The sequence below is a fragment of the Alosa sapidissima genome, chromosome 23, assembly GCF_018492685.1.
Source record: "Alosa sapidissima isolate fAloSap1 chromosome 23, fAloSap1.pri, whole genome shotgun sequence".
NCBI lineage: Eukaryota > Metazoa > Chordata > Actinopteri > Clupeiformes > Clupeidae > Alosa > Alosa sapidissima.
Window position 1 is genome coordinate 3,978,565 of NC_055979.1, and position 15,871 is coordinate 3,994,435.

Below are 15,871 nucleotides of genomic sequence, written 5' to 3' on the forward strand. Positions count from 1 at the left end.
CTCAATTGCATGCACAGTCTTTAAGTCTTTCCAGTTCAGTTTAATAACTCTCAGCCACTCTCTACCAAACAGTGCGGGTGCATCAACTTTAATTACATACAAGGGCAAATCAGCACATTGCTTGTTTAACTTTACTTGCACCTTGATGACCCCTTCTGGTGCCAAAGGCTCTCCAGTGTATGTCTTGAGCATGATATCAGTGGGCTGCAGTGGCAGTTGGCCGAGCATGCTTCTGTACTGTTCCCATGGAATCAGAGACACAGCAGCCCCTGTATCCAGTTCCATCTCCATTTTCTTTCCATTTACTACAGGCAGCACTGATATTCGTGAATATTTCCCTTTTTGTGACATGGAATACAGTCCCAACTCACAGTCAGTGTCAGATTTATTTTCCTCACTTTCGCTTTGATCTTCTCTTGCCTCAACGTGATAAATTTTCTTCTTTCTATCTTTTAAACTGCGCTTAATTGCATTACCTTTATGTTCAGGTTTTTCCACTTTCTGTTTCCATTCTCTGTCTCGGTTGCTTTTGGCTTTGCTCTTACACATGAGCTTAGTGTGGCCTTTCCTCCCACACTGGTGGCAGTCACGATCTTTGTACCAGCAGTCCTCATCAGTATGGTTAGTTTTCCCGCAACGGCGGCATTTTGGGGAAAACACCGCGTTCACTTTGAGCGAGCCACTTAACTGCTGCACGTCGCGCGCCGCTGTCTCTGCAGATACAGCATAATCGACTGCTTTCTGAAACGTGAGATCTTTCTCAGTCAAAAGGCGCTTCTGTACAGTTTCACTCTTAAGTCCACAGACAAATCTGTCCCTTAGTGCGTCTTCCAAGTAAGCACCGAACTCACAATGTTCCGAAAGTCTTTTCAATACCGCGACATATTGTGCAACTGTTTCCCCTTCCCCCTGATTTCGCTTGTGAAACCGGAATCTCTCCGCAATCACGAGCGGCTTTGGAGCGAAATGGGCCTGCAACACCCTCACAATACGGTCATAGTCCATCTCCCCAGGCTTGTTAGGAGCAACCAAACTTCGAAGTAGTCCATACGTTTTCGGTCCCAGCACACTAAACAGCACAGGCACTTTCTTTGCATCCCTAATCTCATTTGCCAGGATGTAATGTTCAAAACGTTCAATATACGTTGCCCACTGCTCACCGGTCTCATCAAAGGGATCCATATGTCCAATTATTCCCGCCATGATGTGTCTGCTTCTGGTGGCTTGCACTGTAACGTTAGACTCTTCGGAAGAAGACCGACTCATCACCTCCTAACAGCTAACACTAAGCTCACTAGCTAGGTGCTTCCAGCGTGGTTGTTCTTTTCTTTGTCCAAACGTGACCAACATCGGCAGTTCACTCGCCGATGCAGTGAAAAGTCTTCAGGACTACACAACTCGTCGCCAATTTATGTTATGTTGCTTCCTAATGTCTTTATATAGACAATTCTATATTCGCACCAGAGCAACACTCACACGCTTTTGCTGGTTCACTCACTTCTTCTAGACTGGTTTATTATATACGAGAACTCAACCAATTACAGAACACTGATGCGCCCTAGTGGTCACTATTTATATAGCACAACATTTAGCTACATACATAACAGGACAGACCACCTTTTTCTAGACTAATTTGGTCTAGGCCTATATTACTTTTGTATTGCTTTTGCATATTAACATGCTTTAGACATATTTTATTTGTTATTAATACTAGTAGCCTATTGTGGTGATTTTTCACGACCCAGCTTTTTTGGTGCCCCCCCAGGCACTTGGTGCCCTACGCGCAGTGCGTGATGTGCGTGTGCGGAGCGCCGGCACTGGTTGACAGAAATTACGATTTGTGCCAACATGTTGTAGAAACACAACCACAGCCTTTTAGGCCTATTTGGTGCAAATCTTATTGGTTATAGTCAGCGATTCACATTAACTGTAGGCTATCACCACAAGTGTATACTAAACGTTTTTGCCCAAGTTTGTGTGCACGTTTTGCAAAATTAGGCTACCTTCGTTACTAACCTACCAGTTGATACTTTTTACGTGCATCGACTCGCGATTGATTGTGCATCTAATGTAACACTCGGTGGAGAGACTTCCACTCTCCAAGTTCCACTTTCACTGTCGTTGTGAGCTAAAAGGCTACTATATGGGAAATACTTTGAAGTTCCTTTTGAGTCCAAACATGAATAGGTTTTCTTTAACCTGTGCTACACTTTTCCACCAAGTTGTGCGAAAATTGTAGGTACCCGGAGTTTTTTTTTCTCCTTTGGGTGCAGTACCCCAAATTTTGGGTTATGGGTAGAGGGGGGTACTGGTAACCATACCTGAACGTTTTAAGAGTTTTGGAGTTACGGTTTAGGCTGCAGTATGACTTTTACAGAATTTTGGCCAAAAATGAACGGTACAGAAACAATAGGGGTCCTGCAGCTACGCTGCTCGGACCCCTAATAAATATACGTTTTGGAGACAAATAGAGTCATACCACAGGTCCAGGTACTGAATGGGCGTAAAGGGCCCAAGAGCTCAGAGGGCCCTGAAGCCCAAGCCCCTGTGTGAAGTTGCTTCTTCTCCATCCTTCTCTTTTCATAAAAAGGGTCATTCCGGGGGAGAATGCGGACCCCCCTGGCCTTGATATATGGACATTTACAGTAACCTTTAATGACCAAAAACAACCAATTACCTGTTCTCCTCAATCAATCGACTATGGTGGCCACAGAGAATCTGCTGTCCAGCACTTTGGTCAGCTGTTGTTGGGCACACTGAGGATAGTCATGCATCCTCGAAAATTCTACAAAACGAAGGACTTTGTCCTTGCTAGAATATGATAGACTTTGATGGAAGCTTGACAACTCTGGCTGGTTGTGCCTCGTTCTAGGTTAAAGAGCATATGGGACTGGGCTTTTGCGGTGATTGCACCGAAGCTCTGGAGCTGCCCCTACATATACGCCTGGCTCCCTCTGTGAGTGTTTTTAAATCTCACCTAAAAACCCATTTTTATGCCCTGGCGTTTAACACAGCCTGATTGTCTTATTTATTTATTTGTTTGTTTGCTTGTAAATACTGTTATCCTCACTTTTTGTTGTCTTTTTTGTTGTCAGGTCGTATTAACTTGCCTGTCCAGCAGTTTGGTCAGCTGTTGCTGTTGTTTTTAAAGTGCTTTATAAATAAACGTGACTTGACTTGACTTGAATATTGGAACAGTACTTTGGCGGGACTCGATAACATAACATCCTTCAAATAGCAGCCTTAAAGGATCCCTGACTTCGAGAAACAGCCTGATTGTAGAACGGTGGACACCCCCTCAAAGGACGCCATCTTAGCTACATAGCGGAAGGGGATGGAGCCTTTTTCAAACTTGTGATAATCACGAGGAAGCTGGAGCAGTAGTAGTGGAAAACATACTCTACAGATGTACAAGCAAGTTAGAACAAAAACTGTTCATGTTTTGACACAGTAGTGGAAAATGGGGTAAGCATAAGTGTAAGATGAGCCACCCTTTTTTTCTAAGAAACCGTAAACAAATTTTATCATGTGACAGCATTTTAAGGAAGAGGGAATCATTCCTTACAATCTGTGGAATGGTACCGCACATGGCAAATGTGGTAAGAATATATGTGTAAAAATATGATTTTTTGCTCTCTAAGTGGATTCCATTTATGTCCAGAGTTAGAGTGATTCAGAGAAAACGAGAATAGAACAACATTCAGATGCATTAAACCTCAATTGAGGGCTAAACGAAATAATGAGTGTTACCCTAGCTTGTTCTGAGAAGCGGTGGTGATGGTGGTTATGGGGTAAGATGTGCCACCAAATATTTACAACAAATATTTACCCTTATAAGTTATTAAAGAGTTGTTGGTTACAGAAGTAGAAGAACACTATATTTGTTTGGTGTGAAGATTACAAAACAAAGCCTCTTTGACAAGAGAATGACGAAGAATGTAAAAAAATGGCTCACCTTACCCCTGTTCTCCCCTACTACCATGTCACTGCCTAATAGAGGACACCAATTATTTTTTAATGTTGCGAGCGTCATTTCCATTAAGTGCACAGAGTTGGTGTTCGATTTGAGGCAACACTATTCTGATGAAATGTACACAATACGCGAGTAAGCACACAGTGCTTCTTGAATATGTTTTTCCTCCTCTGCCTCTAGTTTCCATCCATTGTTAAAACCTTTCACTCAAAACTCACTCAAAACACCAGTGCACTCTGAAAAAACGTGTTTCGGTTTCATCACATCATTAGCATGTTTTGTGAAGAAATCATATGACTTTAATGGGAATAATCATATATGACTTTAATATGAATAATTCATGGATTTACCCCAAACTGGTACATTTCATATTAATTTTCTACATTATCTCATTAATATCTTAAATTACCACATACCTTTTACAAGAAAGAATGTTTATATTATCCTTATATGACCCACAAATCCACTATAAGATGTTGTGTGCCTTTTAGTATGAAAGTGGCCATAGGCTGCCTTTTTATTGTTTAACAGATATGTATTGGTCTTATATGAAACATATAATGTCATTTTGCCCGATTTAAACAAAAAAGACATAGGATCGCTGTATACAAACCGCATTTCTCTTCTATACGGGCTCACACTTGATTCATTTTGTACAACAGAAGAAATCAGCAGATAGTTTTCAGTAGCTGGGCACCAGCTCCTGATTGCTGGCTACATAAATTCCTAAAATGAAACAGTGCTTATAAAGTTATAAAACCCAAAGGAGTGCACCTGTTTATTTAAATGCTTCCATAGCACTTCTTCACGGGCTGTACACTCGTCTCAGACTCAGAGTGGTGGTGTTGGGTAGACCATTTCGGATAAGCTCCTCTTGAAGCTTTTTAAAGAAGCAATATGGAATTATCAAATGTAACATGCAACAGACTATGATTTCTGACATCACGATGCTTAATATGCTATGGCTCATTTCTGATATCACTATGCAATGAATGTATAATTTATGTTGTAAGAAATGTGAAAGAAATGAATGATAGACAGCCTTATGTACAAATTCTTCATTAAACTAAATGTTTTGTCTTGTCAAAATTTCACTTTGGTTATTGTTTTGTTTATTGAAAATCTACTCAATGAAAAATACTTTGAGTTGTCAGGGGAGTCAGATCTGCTCCAAAAATGAATGGATTTTCCTTGGCCTATGCTGCCCTTTTCCACCAACTTTTGTGAAAATTGTGCTGGTATTTTTCGCAATGTTGTTGACAGCATGGATGGATTATGAACTTTCGGGCCCCTGGGCCCAGATGTATTAAGGGCCCCCCACTAATTGTCGCATATGTGTGTTTTTAATTTGTTTGATGTGATTTCCTGTATTCTGGTGCATTTTGGGGATGGCCAATACTTTAATTCAATCAGATTCATAGCCTACATCCTGATGTGTTGATATTGAGCCAATGATTCCATTCAATGGCTTGGGCTTCAGGGCCCCCTGACCCCTTGGGCCTGGGCCCAGTAGGCCCGTGCAGTAATCCATCCCTGGTTGACAGACATACCATAGTGGTATGGTACACTAAATGGAAGCTCTTGGTAGGTCACCACTGACACCTAACCCTTATTTTGAGTATAAGAATTGAACTACAGAGTATACCTACTTTCAGAAAAGTGTCCTTAAGCCATTTTGGCAACATCAGACTAGCTTCTCTCAGTAATTAACTCATGCAGGATGTCTGGTATGCAAACAGTCCACATTCCTCACAGTGTTACTCATGTGTCTGACACTTGACATCTGTCACACATTTACATTTTGTCATTTATCTCACACTTTTATCCAAAGCAACAATCAAGGTACAATAAGTTAGTGCGGCAATAAGTTAGCCTGACGAGCCAGACCCACATTTGCTGCAGCTAGGGTGCGTCTAGATTTCTAGGCTAGCAATAAGTACTATTCACATAGAATAGAACAGCTCAAGCTAAGTCAAGGGAGGGAGAAGAGGGATAGTCAGAATGGAGGAAGGTACGTAGTGGTAAGTGCTAGATTAAGCATGTTCAGCAGCTGTAGGCTAAGTAGTGCTAAGAGAGGAAGTACTCTCAGAAGAGTTGGGTCTTCAGAGGTTTTTGAAGATAGAGAGGGATGCCCCTGCTCTGGTAGGATAGGGGAACATGATCTTTGGTGGAGTGGGTGACTGTGAGTGCACTGGCCGATTGGATCCAACCACACCAACAAGAAGGGGAATAAGGGTAGGAAGAAGGCAAATGTCTTGAAATAAAATAATATATATATATATATAAAGAAATATTTAATGAATAAATTATGTATATTAGAAGAGGGGGAGAAAGAAGGAAAAAGAAAATTTAAATAAATAAATAATAAATAAATAAATAAAGGGTTAAGATGAGGGGTTGGGTTTAGGCCAAGGGGCTGATTTGGATAAGGGGTGGGGGGCTGGAGTCGGCCTTGGGGGTTGAAGTTAGCCTGAGGGTGGGGATAAGGGTTAGCCTTAGGATAGGGGCTGGGGTTGGGCTAAGGGGTTAGGCTAAGGGGTGGGGGTGGGGGTTGGGGTTAGGCTAAGGGGTGGGGGTTGGAATTTAGCCAAGTGGCTGGAGGTTAGGTTAAGGGATGGGGGTTGGGGTTAGGTTAAGGGATGGGGGTTGGGGTTAGGCTAAGGGGTAGGGGTTTGGGTTGGGGTTAGGCTAAGGGGTGGGGTTTGGAGTTTAGCCAAGTGGCTGGAGGTTAGGTTTAGGGATAGAGGTTGGGGTTGGGCCAAGCAGCTGGGTGGGGTTAAAACTAGGGACTGGGGCTAAAACCAGGAAAAACTAGGGACTGGACTAAAACCAGGAAAAGTGCTATAAGTGCTAGAAATCAAAAGTGCTATAAGTGCTGAAAATCAAAAGTGTAAAATTCATGAAAAACAACCTTTGAAAATAACCACGACACTGCAAAAATAAAAGGTAAACACATCTAAATTGTGTAGGGTGAAAATAAAAAATAGTAAAATAAAAGTAAAAGTCCTGGTTTAGTCTAGGGGGAGTGGAAAACTGGGGTGGAGAACTTAAGAGACTAAAAAAAGGGGGGGGGAAGAGGTAATAACAAAGTAATAAAGGATTAATAACATAGTAATAACAGTTTTTTTATATAAATAAATAAGACAGGACCTGGGAAAAGAGGGGGAAGAAAAAAATGTAGCTTTATTGAGAACCAGAAGAAACAGAGGAGTGGATTAATTGAGACCAAGGGGGAAGAAAGTGTGAAGTTTATTGATCCAGCTCCGTTTTGCTCGTTGCCTCTGTGCTCGGGTCCAGCCGGGGTTGCTCTCGAGACCACAAATGCCAAGGTGTGCAAGTGCTGTGTTGCTGGAAATGTGTGACTATGTGGGTGGTGCGTGAGTTCCTAGAAATGGTGTATAGATGCTGTTTGAGTCTGGTTTTGATTGAGTGACCTGTTTCTCCTATGTACTGTAAGTGACATTTATTGCATGTGATGATGTAGACAGCATTTGTGGTGTCTAGTGAGAGGGGTGTGTTAGGGGCAGAAAGGTGTGAGTGAAGGTTAGTGATGAAGTGTTGTGGTTTGAAGAAGGAGTCCTGGTGAGCTCGTCAGGCTCCTGGTGATGGCTTGAGTGGGGGCTTCCTGGAGAAACGTGATCTAATGAGGAGGTCTTGAAGGTTTTTGTTTTTACGGAAGGCTGAGATGAGTCTGTGATGTTGGAAGTGAGTGTGGGAGGACTGAAAGTGGGTGAAGTGTTGTTTGAGAATGTGGTGCAAATGTGTGGTGGGTTGTGAAAAGGTAGTGACTAGTGGAATGAAAGGTGTGGCAGTGGGGTTGGGGTCAGGAGTGGGGTTGGGGGGGGGCATTATGGTGGGAGGAGAATTAGTGTCAGAGCGAGTGGGAGCAAGAAGGGTAACCACGGGGGCGGAGGGCTCTAAAGAGAATTTCTATCGCTTCCTGGAGGTCTGTGGGAAAAGTGCAGATACGGTGGAAACGAATGATTTGTGATTCAATGATGCCTCGGAAAGTGTGTTTGGGGTGGTAACTGGATTTATGCAAAAGTGCGTGCGTATCAGTGGGTTTGAAGAAAATTTTAGTACTGAGGGAACTATGTGTTGGAGTGGATGGTGTAAGAAAAAGTGTGGTGTCCAGGAAATTGACAGAGTGAGGGTCAATTGTGGATTTCAGTTTAATTGTAGTGTGGTGTGTGTTGAGTATGTTCATAAAGTCAGTGAATTGGTCTAGTGTGTGAGTCCAGGCGCCGATGATATCATCCAGGAAGCGATAAAAAAAAGAGGGGTTTCAGGGGACATTTGGCTAAGGCTTCTTGCTCCCACTCGCTCATAAAGATGTTGGCATATGCGGGGGCGAATCTCTGGCCCATGGCAGTTCCATGGATTTGTAAAAACAGTTTGTCGTCAAATTCAAAGTCATTTATTGTCTGGGCGTGTGGGATCTGGAAATTGATTAAACTTGTGCTGTACTGCTTGAAGGCCTGAGATGGTGTCTATGTTTGTATAAAGACTGTCAACATTGATGGTGAACAGGTAAGTATGGTTGGGAACTGCCATGGGCTGGATTTTATGTATGAAATCATATGTGTCTTGTATGTGTGTGGGGTGCCATGCAGCCATGTTCTAGATCATCTGAAAGGGTTTCACAGTGCATGCTGGGAGGCCCATCAGAAGGGCGTTACAGTATTCGAGTCGCGAGATGACCATATGGCACTATGGTAGCGTATTGAGTCAGGTACAACCTGATTTTTCTTATGTTGTAGAGAGCGAAGCAGCATGACCAAGTAACTGAGGCAATGTGAATAAAGGTTATTTGGTCATCAATCACTCTGGCAGGGGCAAGAGATAGGGAGTCAGTTTTGATCTTAATGTCATGTATAGTTACTTTGGGGGGACAAGCAGTTTGGTCTTTGGGAGGTTCAGCCGAAGGTGACGTCCATGAACAGGGGCAGACTGGCCATCTGGCATACAATACAATATTGCGCGTACGCTAGCCTATGTCAGCAACATGTTAAAGTTTGTTGAATTTGAACAAGGGGATGAAAGCAAGCATACAGAACAGAGGGACAGTGAGCAGGTGGTGGAGAGTGTAGCCTATTGAGGCTACATGATAACAAGAACTCAGTGATGGAGCAGGTAGGCTTTGTGTGACTTGCCATGCTAACGATGACGATTATGATAACTTATTAATTGTGATGATGTAATGATATGGCAGTGGTCCAAAATTCAACACTGATGGCATGAGTGGTAGTTGGTCTCTCAAAGTAGGCCTAGAGTGTCGAAAAGGGTCTATCTTGGAAGGGTTCTCTTGGTAAAGATGGACTAAAAGACTGTAGATGGAAATGTAGGCTACAAAATGTCAAATCATATTCATGCACAAGCCAACTAAGCTATATATAACCTATACGATAGGCTACTGGAAAACTTTATTGCAGTCACTTAGCTATCATTAACTCTTGATTAGCACACATTGTTATGGCAGCAACAGACTCCCTAAACTGCTTTTTGCTGCCAGCATTTTTTCAAATCAAATTTTCTTGTCAAAAAAGTCTGTATGTGTGTGTGTGTGTGTGTGGGGGGGGGGGGGGGGGGGGGTTGTGTTCAGACAAGAAGAAAAACTCACTGGCTTAATCACTTTTTCTTCAATTTCTGCCTCAGTTAGTGCATCTGTAGACTCAACCATCATCCTCAGGCCTACCACAGTCTCTGTCAATAGAAAAACACACTCTTAACTGTTACGAAGATGAATGAGCTATAAAAACACATCGATTTTTTTAAGCTATTAAAGTTATTAAAGTTACAGTATGTACCGCAGTCAGTTTTCAGAAAAGGAATCATTATTATGACCGCCGCTAGCGAAGCGGTCATTATGACCGCCGCTAGCGAAGCTAGCGAAGTGGTCATATAATGATTGTCAAAGTTTTTTTTATGACCGCCGCTAGCGAAGCGGTCATATAATGATTGTCAAAGTTTTTTTTTTTTTTTTTTTTCCCCCCCCGTCATCTACTTCCTGAATTTTTGGTCAATGATACCCGGGACACCGAAACACTGGTGTACATGAAATTTGGTGGGTATGTAGCCCCACTAGACTTTTACGGAAAAATTTCGTTTCGTCCCCGGGGGCCACTCCCCTCCCGTGCTGGGCCTCCCGAACCGCAAAAAAAGCAGTTTTTCCTAAATAACTACGTGTGGCACTGAGGATGAAGAATCTTTTATGGTATGTTGGTCTCAAGGGCCCACATCAACCTGGCCCATAATCACTCATTTGTGATTTGCACCCCCCCGGTAAAAAATGAAAATGCAATATTATTCTGCTTTAATCGCCCCTATCTTCAGTTAAGATGTTCAGAACTGCACCAAATTTTATGTGTATGATTGACCTGGCATTCTCTGGGGGTATGCCAAGTTTCGTAGAATTTCATCCATGGGGGGTCTAAAAAAAATTAGGTTATGTGTACATTTAGTGACTGTACACTCATTGGCCTGTAGATGGCGGTGCACACATATACACATGCACACACACACACATGCACACACACACACAGGCACCCACATACTATCGGTATTAGAATGGCCGATACATAATTACAAATTCAGTAGGATTAAAAGAAAGCCAAAATAAATATTCATCATCATGGCTGCATTTCCAGTATTGGCGATAAGTAGTCGTTTGTCCACTAGATGGCGCATCGTTGCAGTGAGACGTAATTTTGTTGGAAGTTAAAAGTGGGTTGGAAAAACAAAGGACGCTTCCTACAAGGACTGTAGTTTACAGCAGAGATGTTCACATGAAATGTAATTCCCATTTCTTCTTGAAGCCGAAATAAATCTGAGGATGTTTATCGGACATGCTTGGTTTTTACTGCAGGTATGTTAATCTTATAATATCAATAAGGACCTAGGTAATGTTACCGTTAGCGTTGGTTGAGTGATGGAGGCCAATTTGATTGATTGCATTTGTAGAAAACTATAAATGCGGTTATACCAAGCAAATTGATAGCAGCACTGTAATTGTATCTTTCGACTGTCATTTGTTGCACGTGGTACAAAAATCATTCTGTGCAATGGAAGATTTACCAACGTTACACCGGTCTGATACAGTTTTGCCTATACATGAGACTGAGACGCCTGTTTATTTTGTTTTAAGTGCGTGCAGGGTGTGAGAGGGGAATCGATGTGCTTTGATTCCAGCTTGGTAGTTGTAGTCTGTGAAATTAAAAAGCACGTGTGTGCGAAGTATCCAAACAATGACACCTTTATTTCATTATGGCTGCTTTAGCAACACACCTTAAGCTACTGTGTAGTGGGTCCCATTTAGAAGTGGCTACTTCATTCGCGCTTTCCTTGACTCATGGAGCTGCGTGAATTTTATTACAACTTTTCGCCACGATATGGCAGTTTATGTCCGCTTGATACTGTAAGGCGTAAGCCATTGGTTTCCAAAGGAGATTTTATTTGTGTCGCCAGCATAGCCTATTGACAATTTATGTTGTAAATAGGCCTACCTTATAAGCCTACCTGTAGCTTAGGGAAGCTAACAGCTTTCTATTAGGATCTAGTTTGTTAGTTACAGTTTTGTCATAACTCCCTGATGCATTTTTGCATTTAGAATAGCCAGAGTAGCCATGGACCTCAGGTACACAATGCAAGGGAACATGAATCAGCCTATATTTGCACGAACAATAACGGACAACAGCTCTTCAACTTTGGCCCGTTAAAATTTGTATGAACAGTCTAGCGACGCATTTCATCAAGGCCCATTTGGACATGTCAGTTATTTGCACCACTGGTTAGATGTAAAACAGCATTTCGTTTCAGGCTACTGTTACTTAATTTGTGCATTAACAATAACGTTTCAGACTACTGTTACTTAATTTGTGCATTGACAATAAAGTATTACATGAACTAAAGATGACTAAAATCTTATGTAGAAGAAGAAACATTCACAAAAAATCCATCCATTCCAGTGTTTCCCCTACAGTGTATTTAACAGCGGCGCAGCGCCGCCGCTGGATTTTCAGCGCCGCTGCAACATAATATCACGAGATTCACTTAACACACTGTAAAAGCACAACGGCCAACGTCATCTCGAAATTGTTTTCTGAAAGTCTTGAGTAAGTTAAGTGCATCAAATCCGCACTTAGCCTCTCATTATTCAGGACATATATGCGGCATGATGTGTCAGGTGATTACAAGCCCAAAGACAAGTCTGCAGCCCATATGGCTAGCCTACGTTCTGAACACGGTTACATTGTTTAGCTATCCGACTGATGGGGTCTTGCTCCGCCACAGTGTAGCCTATGGTGTCATCGTTCACTTGTAGGTTACACAATAAATAGCCTACTTATAGGCCTGGTGACAATAAAAAATGATATTAGTTATATTTCATCACGAAGCTGTTTGTATGCCGTGAATTCGCTTGTAGCCTATGCCATATGTTAAGCTTGAGCAATTCCTCTGATCCAAAGCCTGCTTTGACACATTGACACTAATGTGAAACATGCATCCTCCTCTCCTAGCCTACATCAAATAAAAGAAACCAATTCATGATTACCGAAATGAATTTAACATGGGGGGAAAAAGTTTGTTGCGATTTAGCCTACTGTTGTGATGCGGTTCTTTCTGCTGATTGGATTTACGTCCGGTGTCGTCAACTCTGAGAACTCTTGCTCCGGCTGACAATTTTATCCAGAGAGCTGATTTCCCAAAGATGAGCCTCCATCAACATTCAACGACAAATTATTAAAACGTAAGTAATGCAATAGAGTAAACCAATGTGCTACAAGGTGTATGGTCTTAACGTTAATTGTAGCCTAGACTTGTAACGTTAGCGTAGGGCTACATGTAATGTTTGCATGGGAAAGCTAGGCGAACACAGTCTAGGCCTGTTTAAACTTTCTGATAGTTAAAGGAAATATGAGCATATGTTGGCATATACGTATAGCCTAAATTCTGTCCACTTAGCTATAATAGGCTATCACAAACAGACCTTTTCTACGTTTGCGGCATTAGACATAGGAGCCTACATTCTCTTATCAGAAAGACGTGTTCTCATAACTTCAGCGTTCTCTTGATGGTGAGACGAACGGTCGCACTTCAATCAAGTAGCCTAGGTCCTTTTCGAGTTAATTGTGAGTGAGTTGTATGGTAACTGTGGGAGTGATGTAGAAGAAAAGTGAGTATTTACTTTTTTTATACGTGGGTTTGTTGTTTTGGGACTGAGAAATAGACTACAAGGAGAGCATCTGGCTACGTGCATGCGTGTCAGCATTAATGCCCCCCCAACAATTCAATTCAATTACCAAAGAGCCTTAGAGATGTTCTTTGAAAAGCCCAGAAAAATTAAGTGCTCGCAGATTGGGTGTGGCCTTTGCCATTAAGACAAATGTAAATAAATTGTAAATAATCTTTTTCTGGGTTGTGCCATTTCATTTTTCTTCTATCATTTTTAACCAATAATGTAAAAGAAAGCTGAAAATGTCCACAAAAGAAACACGAAGGTATGATATAAAAAAATTAATTAAAAAAAATGCGCAACAACCCCCCCCCCTCCCAAGTAATAGCACCGCTGCTGGAAAAATTTCTAGGGGAAACACTGCATTCAAAAATGACCTTTGTTTTTGATAGCTGTTGAAAACGGCATGGAACTGACAGAGATGTTTTTGTTTATAAATAAATAAATAACATTATGCTGATACCTTTTGCTTTTCCCAAATACAATGTAGCCTACAGGTGTAAGTGACCTTTCATCAATCCAGTTGCAATGGATGAACTGTGATGAACTGCCCTACTTGTGATTGTTTAGAGATTTTAAAGGTTTTATAACAATGCTACATCTTCTTTGGCTATTCTACAATCTATTCACCTTTTCAGCACCAGTAGGCTACTTTCTGTGCAGCCGCACACACACACTCAGGCATGCCAAACAAGCATACACAAAAGTTTCAAGAGTGGGGGATGGAGTAAAATATGGAGACAAATTGAAGTGTGATTTATTTTCGCGGAACAGATGTACAGGACTGAGCGGCGGTCATATTTTGTACCACTATGCGGTACATCTAGTTTGCCATGAAATAACTGAAGTTATTTCCACTATATATAGGTATGACAAACATAACCTATAGCTTTTCCTTAAAGAAACTCCACTCCTTAGTTACTACTACTACTAGAACACAAACATATTCTCTCCAGTTGGACCAGGACCTGTGGGTGAAGGAGAGTGTTACTGAATATGAAGAAAGGAAACTGCAATAAGCCTACTGCAAATATATTATGCCCCCCAACATGAGGTCTTGCAATTTCATGGGTAATTAATGTAGTCTATGCAATATTTAATTTGAATGTGTTGATATTGTGTATAGTTCCTCCGATTTTCTTAATGGTCTTACAGGGAAACTCTGGTCTAACAACAATCTAGGGTGCAGTCGTCAATAAATTAAAGGTTAAAACAATCTAGGGTCTGTTTGTGGATAATAATGAATGTTCATTTTTTTGGGATCAAAACAGCTTTGGTGACGTTTGAGTAAGACCAGAAAATGGATTTACGACTGAATAGCATATTCATAGCGTACTGTAGCTATTGAGTTGTAGCCTACAACCTCAAATCAGAAAAAGTTGGAACGTTGTGTAGAATGCAAATAAAAACAGAATGTGAAAGTCTACAAATCTCGAAAACCCATATTTAGCTGCAAAAAGCACGTAGACAACATATAAAATGTTGAAAATTACAAATTTGGATATTTCATGGAAAATCTATCTAGGCTATAAAGCAAGAAGCGTCTGTGTGTCTGTGGCACGCATATCTCGCTGACCGTTTGTCAGACTGATTTCAAACTCAGGTGTCTTGCTATGGGCATGAGTAAGTGCAGTGCCAAATTGCAAACAAAACAATGACGTTGTTTGAATAAGAAATGCAAAAGATATCGTTAAATATATCGGTAAAAGAAGCACATTGGCTTTCGCCGCTAGCCACTCCCCCTCCCACACACCACTGTACTGTAAGCCAGGGGTTCCCAAACTTTTCCATGACAAGGCCCCCCAAATACCATTAGGTTCTGGCCAAGGACCCCCTTGATGTGTTATTAAACCCATCGACAATACTACGGCAAATGTAAAAATACATTAAGCTAATCCTAATAATTATTTTAGCAACAAGCACTTCGCGATGGAGCATACAGTGTGTAAAAATTGTATTTGGGGCTTTCTGCTATATGAAAGCTATCACGCTACTATTATTCCCAGTCATTATCATGGGAAATATAATGTTAAGATATGCCTAACATTATTATCATGGCATTGTATAACAACCCTCATAGTAATAGGTATATTTTATATTTTTCAAATGTATTTATTTGTTTCTTCTATTTTTCCTTCCAACTTGCTGAGGCCCCCGTGGCACCCCCTCGCGGCCCCCCAGGACAACCACTGCTGTAAGCTACCAGTGAGGATAAAAGCAGAGCTTTTGCAGAACTGGATCAGTGTAGGTTACACGGGTAAAAACTCAACATGTCTGACCTCAACAATAAAGTGAACTCCGCGGATTTTGCAACAACACACCAACACACACAGGTAGGCCTATGCAGTGTCTCTTCAAAATGACGTAAAAAATGACGTGCAATAAGACACTTCGAATAGCCCAGGCTACTTTGGACTGTCTTTAGACTTTGAATAAGCAAACGACAATTCCAACTGCAAGGTCCTAAATTGAAACGAGCGATAATGGTCCCGAATTAAAGAACGTCTCAGAATGCCACACATGCAAAGCATAACCAGCGACAAGCAACGAGTGGCAGACAGAGTGTGATGTCACTTAAAGGCCACCAGAGACCGTTGCAAATTTCATATGATGCATCATTCCACAAAATGGTTTGTTTTCTCTATCATCAACTTATTCAATAGGCT

At 41.5% G+C, this 15,871-nt stretch overlaps 1 protein-coding gene across 2 annotated transcripts in view; it reads right to left on the reverse strand.

The window, feature by feature from the left end:
- Window positions 1-4,319: 4,319 nt before the first annotated feature.
- The window catches only part of LOC121698999, a 29,770-nt gene continuing 18,218 nt past the window's right edge, over window positions 4,320-15,871 (reverse strand). The window contains exons 9-10 of one of the 2 annotated variants that reach the window (XM_042081584.1): window positions 9,594-9,676; window positions 4,320-4,853 (exon numbers count right to left, since the gene is read on the reverse strand). In XM_042081584.1, coding sequence (XP_041937518.1) covers window positions 4,779-4,853; window positions 9,594-9,676 — 158 coding nt within the window. In that variant the 3' untranslated portion in view covers window positions 4,320-4,778. Of the gene's footprint in view, window positions 4,854-9,593; window positions 9,677-13,971; window positions 14,174-15,871 lie in introns of those variants that run through there. The other variant, XM_042081586.1, reaches the window with a different exon arrangement.